The sequence below is a fragment of the Cottoperca gobio genome, chromosome 21 (assembly GCF_900634415.1).
Source record: "Cottoperca gobio chromosome 21, fCotGob3.1, whole genome shotgun sequence".
In the NCBI taxonomy this organism is placed as follows: domain Eukaryota; kingdom Metazoa; phylum Chordata; class Actinopteri; order Perciformes; family Bovichtidae; genus Cottoperca; species Cottoperca gobio.
This window is the reverse complement of record NC_041375.1, coordinates 11,970,894-11,979,252: the sequence shown is the minus strand read 5'-3', so window position 1 is coordinate 11,979,252 and position 8,359 is coordinate 11,970,894. Positions and strand designations below refer to the sequence as shown.

The 8,359-nt window shown below is 38.5% G+C and overlaps 1 protein-coding gene across 1 annotated transcript in view; it reads right to left on the bottom strand.

The window, feature by feature from the left end:
- cps1 (carbamoyl-phosphate synthase 1, mitochondrial) overlaps positions 1 to 7,015 on the bottom strand; it is a 51,604-nt gene extending 44,589 nt beyond the window's left edge. Inside the window, exons 1-10 of the mRNA XM_029458880.1 lie at positions 6,698 to 7,015; positions 5,522 to 5,631; positions 5,137 to 5,281; positions 3,158 to 3,247; positions 3,007 to 3,063; positions 2,827 to 2,919; positions 2,578 to 2,667; positions 2,201 to 2,329; positions 1,756 to 1,862; positions 1,273 to 1,414 (exon numbers count right to left, since the gene is read on the bottom strand). Of these exons, the coding sequence (XP_029314740.1) occupies positions 1,273 to 1,414; positions 1,756 to 1,862; positions 2,201 to 2,329; positions 2,578 to 2,667; positions 2,827 to 2,919; positions 3,007 to 3,063; positions 3,158 to 3,247; positions 5,137 to 5,281; positions 5,522 to 5,631; positions 6,698 to 6,823 (1,089 nt within the window). The 5' untranslated portion in view covers positions 6,824 to 7,015. The remainder of the gene's footprint in view (positions 1 to 1,272; positions 1,415 to 1,755; positions 1,863 to 2,200; positions 2,330 to 2,577; positions 2,668 to 2,826; positions 2,920 to 3,006; positions 3,064 to 3,157; positions 3,248 to 5,136; positions 5,282 to 5,521; positions 5,632 to 6,697) is intronic.
- Positions 7,016 to 8,359: the final 1,344 nt, after the last annotated feature.

Here is an 8,359-nt window from a genome sequence, read left to right as displayed (position 1 = left end):
CTCATCTCTCTATCTCTCGTCTCCTCTCTCGTCTCCTCTCTCATCCTCTTCTCTCTCTCTCTCTCTATCTCTCTCTCTACTCTCTCTCTCTCTCTCTCTCTCTCTCTCTCTCCTCTCTCATCTTCGCTCTCTCTCTCTCTCGTTCTCTCTTAGGTGTGTGTCTCCTCTCGCTCTCTCTCTCTGTCTCTCTCTCATCTCTCTCTCTCTCTCTCTCTCTCTCTCTCCTGTGTGTATCTCTCTCTCTCTCTCTCCTCTATCTCTATCTCTCTCTCTCTCTCCTCTGTTGTCTCTCTCTCTTCTCTCTTATATATCTCTCTCTTTTCTCTCTCTCTCTCTTCTCTCTCTCTCATCTATCTCTCTATTCTCTCTCTCTCTCGTCTCTCTCTCTCTCTCTGCTTATCTCTCTCTCTCTCTCTCTCTCTCTCTCTCTCTGTTCTCTCTCTTCCCCCCCTCCCTCCCTCTCTATCTATCCACCTACACTCACCTCGGTGCTTTGTGTGTCAGTGTCTGTCTCTCTCTCTCTACACACACACATACATATGTCTGTATGTGTATATATATATCTACTATTATATATCTCGATATGTATAATATTATATACATATATATATATGTATGCACATATATATATATTATATGTGTTATCATATAATATATATGTATATCCATATATATATATGTATATATACATATATATATATGTGTATACATATATATATGTATATACCTCTATCCCTCTCATCACTATATCTATATATACATATGTATATGTGTTGTGTCACTATAGATATACTCCCCACACACCCATCCATATGATATGTATGTGTATATATATATTATACACACACACACATATGTATTGTATGGTATGTATGTATGTATGTAGATGTATGTATGTCTGCTATTGTATGTATGTATGTATGTATGATATATATATAATATAATATATACATACATACATACATACATACATCACTTACATACATACATACTATAATACATACCATACATACTACATACATAACCTACATGACTAGCATACATATAATAGTGATATACACACACACACACACCCACACACACACACACACACATACATACATACATACATACATACATACATACATATTATTTTTTTGTTTTTTGTAAAATTAAGTGTGTAAACTTAGGTGCATCTTGTTTGCTCGACTACATTTTAGTCTGAAAAGAAACTGGTGGGTTTTTTTTTATATCCAAAATCCATAGAACAAAAATATCAAAAATTAAATCCACCTCATTGGTGCCATCATTTGCGTTGACGAAAAGCGGGCTCCAACCTGGAGGTAGGGACTCTGTGTCTATACCGTAGCCGTGGTTCTGCGCCGTAATGAAGGCCTGGCCTGTCATCACATTCAGCACCGGCTGGTTTTGGCCTCTGGGGAACCATAGACATGCAGAAAACACAGTATTTCATTTCTGTTTATCCCGTGCACGCGCATGTGGGTGCACGCAAGTGAGATGATTCACAGTCACACTATTCCAACTGGTGGCGGCAACACCACGATATGCTACAAAGGTGGATTTGCAGATGTTTTATGGGGGAAGGAAATGTATTTGATACATTTCTTGAACCTCAAGGATACACACAATGCATGTTGGTGAATAACACTGAATGTAAACATACCTTTTGGTTGTTTACAAGAAAAGCCCACAGGCCACCTTTATTTTAGAGCGTGCATATTGTATCTTGTTTTGCTTAGCTAGTAAAGAGTTCACCTGTTGCCCATAGGAAGCTTATATGACCGAGCGCCTGCAGCCAGAGCCGTGATCTGGTTGCCCATACAGATCCCAAACACTGGCTGGGGACGATCACTCTCCAGCACCTTCACAGCACATTCAAATAATATGTATTAGGTACACTGTAGATAATGATAGAAATATAATAATGTCATGAAAAGAATCTTGTGGAAGGTTCAACAATATACAAGGACCCTGAATAATATGACTCTAAAGTTTACTTACTGTAAATGAAAATAATATGTAACAGAATAAAGATGCTATATATTGTACTTTTAAGTGTAAAATCTTTTCTTATGGATGTAATATTCTAGCTGGGTCTGGCAATGAAGAAAACATGAAATACTATAAATAACTACTCTTTGTGGGTGAATCTCAAATGGTGCACTAATAATGAAACCATTTGAACAGCATCTTGTTCTACCTTGCGGACATTGTCGATGAGCGTTTTGGCCAAAGACGGATCTCCTGGTCCATTGGAGATGAAAAGCCCGTCGTACTCTAGACTCAACAAGTCCTGATCCCACGGGACAAGGTGGACCTCTGCACCCCTCTGCACATAGAGACATATAGAACATACAGACACTCTGTAACCGTATTGTATGGCTTAATGGTCACGTTAATGTCAAGTCCCCCGAAATAACTTTTATACGAATTTGTATACATTTGAAAACTTCAGCCTCCATGAAACTACCCATGATGTTTTTATGGACCAAGAAGTGAAAAATCAGTTACGAATGCTATTTACCAATTATTAATATTACCAAATATTTGACAATTTTATTTATTTTTAAGACTCACCTTAACCAGCAGGCGAATGATGTTATGTTTAATACCGCAATCAACAGCCACCACTTTAATTGGGTTTCCTTTTCCAAAAATGATGGTTTCCTTGCGGTTAGGACACAAAAAAGAGAGGTTAGCACTAATCAACACCATTTGTAGACAGAACAAATAGGATCCGAGTGGTTGTATTGTACCATGCCCATCTTGTGTAATGGGAAGAACAACGATCTTGGGATGTTAAAGATAATAGTTAGCAGCTGTTACCTTGGTTGAGACCTCTTCTACCAGGTTTCTCAGGTTGGGGTCAGATATCTCAATAGGCTGCCCATCAAATTCAATCTTCCCCAAAGCTGTGCCCTGAGGAGAAGCCACAAGCAAAATAACAGTTAATCAACCAGTTCATTTGTAAAATATGTGGTATTTCACCCTTTGCATTTGCAGTACCTTATCTCTGATTATCTTGGTCAGCATTCTGGTGTCTACTCCAAACAGTGCAGGGATCTTTAAAAAAGGAGGAAAGTAACATTTGTGAATTCACCAGCAGTAGAGTCCTACTCGCCTCTTTAAGATTACACCAGATACTTTGAATCCAAACCTTCTCTTCTTGTAGCCATTGTCCCAAAGACTTGACAGAGTTCCAGTGGCTGTACTCGTGACTGTAGTCTTGAACAAGAAGACCAGAAACCTAGAAACACCAAAGCACAACACCAACCTTAAAAACCTTTAAAAAAATAAAAGGTCAAACTAAAAAGCCACCTTGTACTTCCAACTATTACCTGCAGAAGTTCAGAGCTAAGCTACTGCAGCTCTTTCTCTTAGCATGTGGATGGTGTTAAGAGCTGCCACAAAGACCTAAAATGTGTGTGTGCATTCCAGAATATGAGATGGGAGAATAAACACCGAGAAACCTGTTCTTACATCACAAAATGTCAATAATACTCATAAGTGCATTGCACTAAAAACCTCTGCCGTTTATGTTGTCTTTCATTAAATAAAAATACTGTACTGTTGTTATTATGTGTCGGGCCGCAACTAACTATTATTTAATTCATTGTTAAGTTTATAAAAGTCAGAAAATAGTTTAAAATGCCAATCAGATTTCTCCAAAAGGGAAAGGTATTAAGTATTATAGGAGGCTCAGGTCAGATTATACTATTATACTCTACATGCATCCACATGGCTGTGAGGGTGAGTGTTCTGCGGTGTTAAACATGCGTGAACATGTCATTGCCTGCAAAGACTCTGGGTAGTTTAAACCGAACCACGTGTGAACCCATTCCTTACTAAACCAGTTTTGTTTTAGCATTTTTGCCTACAAAATTATTTTTAAATGAGCAGATGACAACAAGACCAAGAGTCTACAGCCATGCTGGTAACTTTGTGAGGCTGACCTTAGCAGTGCTTTGATCTAAAAGGACAGCATGCTAACATGCTATTTACAATGTAAACCATCTTAGTCTAACGTCTTAGCAAGGCACTGTAACTTATTCTCAATAGCACTAAAAACTAATTACAGGTGTGAAGTATTTAGACAGAAACCAAAGCATTGGACAAACTTGAATTTTGACCAGATGAAGGCAATAGTGTGATGAAAAGTAAAAATATATATATATTTTAGAGCCTATATACAGTAAATACTGTGAAAGTATCAAAATGCACACACACGTTACAACTACACAATATAATATAATATAATATACACAATCAGACCAGACTGAGCTTTTTTGAGAAGGGAGCTTAAAAATACTGGCACTAAAACAGAGTGTTTCAGACAGAGTGGTAATACAGGTATATTCACACTAGGAATGTCACAAAGACCGATACTTGGGTACCAAGACCATTCCAACTGAAAACTACAGTAGCACTGTAATGTTTCAATTGTAATCTTGTAAGCAGAACAACACTGCACATGGATTTCATGAGACTGGTTGCGTAGAAGAGCGTTGAGTGGCTCAAAAGTTGCAAATAAGAAATCAGAAGAAAATAAGAATTTTGCTTGATGAAGGTCGAGTACCAAATGTTGCTAATAAAAAAAATGTTTGCAAGTTAGACAGTGTGTGTGTGTGTACATGGGATATTTGGTTTTATGTTTACCATGGTATCGAATTGGTATCGAGAATTTCACTGGCATTGATATCGATTACAACATTTCTGGTAATGTGATATCCCCAATTCAGGCCGTCAGCATGAGAAAATGTAATAATACAAAAATAAAATAAAAGTACAAACCTGAAAATTAGACTAATATGTCCCCTTTGGGGGACATGGTATTTGTACCAAATTGTATGGCATTCCGGTTGAGACATTTCACTTAATACCACAAATGTCCACCTAATGGTGGAGCTAGAGAAAAATTAAGACTACCACAAAAAAAAAAACAGTGGGAATCATTCTCTGATGATCATTGATGCCTGTATAAAATGTCATGGCAATACATCTTAATTCTTGAGATATTTTAGTCTAGACCCAGGTGGAGCACTCACAGAACTGACCGAATCCAAGCAGGAATTGGTAATAAATACATTGCAGCGCTGAGGCTTCCATAAAACCCCAAACCACTGCCGAGTTTCCTACCTGGATGTGCTCGGACTCCAAATGTTTTCTCAGGCCCAGCTCGTCCTGCTCCTGGCTGTTGGGTACTCCGTAGTTTCCCACAATAGGGTAGGTGAGGGTCAAGATCTGACCTCTGTAGCTGGGGTCAGTCAGGGCCTCAGGATACCTAAAGCAGGCAAACAGCAGAATTTTGTGATGACGAAGCACATAGTTCTCCATGTGACAAAATGCAGTGTAACTTCGTCTTGTGAAAAACTTACTGAAAACTTAAAAACTAAACGCAAGGTTGTAAAGTTCAAAGCAAGGTTGATATTTTAGTATTTGGTATCTGGATTTTTTTATATTTAAGATAATTGTGTCCTAAATCTAATGTAGCTCGACTTATGTCAGCATGTCTCCTTCTTACCCCACCAGGCCAGTATTGAAGACGAGTTCCCCTGCTACAGAGGCATCATGCCCAAAGGAAAATCCTTTCATCCTGGTGCCATCCTCCAAGACCAGTTGGGCTGTCTGGGCCTGGGAGTTAAAAGAGAGCAGTCAGGTGGCAAGATAAATCTCCCCAAGAATAATGCATTCCCTTTATATGAAGTGAGTTTGGAAAGACCAAAGGCAAAAGTTTGAAAACGATGTGTTGTAGAATTTTTTAATTTAGGATTGATGGGCTGGATGAATTGAGACTCATTCAAAAAACTGCAGGACAATGTGAATTGTGCTGTGAATGCTGAGACAGACAAATATGTTCTTTGTGTGCGTGTGCGTGAATATGACAGCCATTACAAAAAATATATATATAAAGACTAACATTTTACAAATACATGACACATATTTTTTAATATGATGAAGTCTATATTTTTTGGAGGATGGGCGAAATCAACCATGATGCAACTCAACCATGATGCAACTCTTCCTGTGATTAACTCAGTCCAGTGGCTACATGCTACACGTCATCTAAGACAGCTCTCTCGAAATCTTATCAAATAACAGTGCAGAATTATTATTATTATTATTATTATTATTATTATTATTATTATTATTATTATTTTTTACTTGTATTTGAGTAAATACGCAGTACGTTTCACTTGTTTGTCACCGCCCCAAACTGCATTCAAAAATCAGGAACTTTACTGCACGTGTTCTTAATGGCACATGCACCTACCTCAGACAAGTAACTTACTATGTTTATTTGAATCGCATGTAGCCACCTGTCGATTCGGCGTAATGACAGTACACCGGACATAACTTACTTCAACACAGCTCCAACTTTTTCAACTGCTTTACACAGCTACCTGCAGCCCACCATGCTAAACTATAGCAAGTGTGTATTATAATACAATAAGCACGTTTTCTTGTAATAAATGTATGCCGAACATAGGAATAGTGTTTGTTGTTTTTGAATATAGGCTGCAACAACGTTTAATATGTTTGTTCGTGTGTATTAAGCAGCCAAAGCATCACAAACCATAGATGTTCCTGCGGAATTTGGCCTGAAGACATACTGCGGAGTTAGCGCTCCATTGGTAGCACTTCAAATGTTTGTTTCATACAGCTGACAACAGTTTTCACTCACTCGTCGTTTTCTTACCTTCACACTAAAAAGTTTAGTAGTTTGAAGTCTCAGCCATGCCGACGTGTTTCGCACTCTTCTGCCAACAACGCATCCTTGTCTCAGAGATTTAACAACGCAGTGAGCTAACAGGATTTTTGCCATGTTAGCATAAATGACTCCTTCAGTAAAGTAGCACAGACGTGAATTAGAAGTGTCCCAATATGAAAAGAACTAAATATTTACAGTATTTTACAAACTGTACAATAACTAACTTTTCTTTTGAAGACACTAGTAAAATGAAGTAGGCTGCTCCTCGTGTAGGTTCCACTGAGAGCTTAACATTGATCGTGATTGGTCATCGTGACGTTGTTTTTCGCGTCGCACGAAGCGCACTATGTTTAGATTGGTTTCCAGGAAAACGCCTACTTTCTCTTAAAAGGAAGGGATGAACCCAGGATTCACTGCTGTTTAAATTCACACATGATAGTTGGTGAGAACAATGAAGTGTTCTGCTGCAGGCCAAATGAGTTTAACTCGTTCTGGTGTATATCTACAGTCACAGTACTAGTTTATGTATATTAGTTAACCATAGCTTTAGTTTTAGTTTAGTTTTTTCTGTACCTATTTAGTTTGAGCACCATGTGTTCTTCTTTTATTCTTTTTCTACACTGATGTTATAGAAGACAAAAGTGCTCGACTACTTTTAAAATGTCTACACAAGAGGAACTATTGATCACATAAACAGCCTACATTTAGGTGTGTGTGTGTGTGTGTGTGTGTGTGTGTGTGTGTGTGTGTGTGTGTGTGTGTGTGTGTGTGTGTGTGTGTGTGTGTGTGTGTGTGTGTGTGTGTGGCGCTTTCAGTGCAACAAACTCTTCACAGCTTTTTCTTTGCCTGCAAAAGAACTGACCATGGCCATGCTGCATGGTGGTGGGATTAGAGGGGTGTGTGTATTTGCTGATCACTGCAAGACCAGTCCTCTGTGGAGAAGGCTGCCTGACTGCCACTCTGCTGGGTTCAGCAGTTCGAACAAAGTGGGTGTGAGTAATAGGACTTGCGTGGATCAGGAAATAATTCCACACTCTTGAACTTGGAAAAAAACTGTGCTCTCTGTATAACTTTGTAAAAGCTATGCTGCCATTTGCAAATAGTTAGCTTTAAAAGTATGAGGAGTATCTCACTGAATTCACTTACATTAAGTTCAATATCTAATCATTTTGAATTCATTTCTGATTTTTGTATACTTACATTTTTTGCAAGTCCTGTGCATTAATCTAAACCCCATTGTTAACTACAGATCACATTTTACAGTCTAAATTCAGTCTGTGCTCCTCCTGGTCAGCAGATCTGTGGAGCACTGGTGACATCCAGTGGTAACATTTGCTAACAATGTACAGAGGGACTTTGAGTCCGCTCACAGTGTTGTAGTGGCACGCTTGATGCATAGGTGACAGTACAACCATATATATAAGTTACACTGAGAGGCTATATCATTTAACTGCTGTCGTGTAGCAGAAGCTATAACAGCTTTACAGTTGACATGACACCTTCATGGAATTCCACATTTGTCTGTTTATGTTATGCAGGAAGTGATGCGTTAAAGTTAAGCATACCTGTCTTTACACTACAGGGTATTAGTTTTCCACTAAGTACTATTACCTTTATTGCTACAAAAGGGCAGATGAGCCTGTGCTGGTC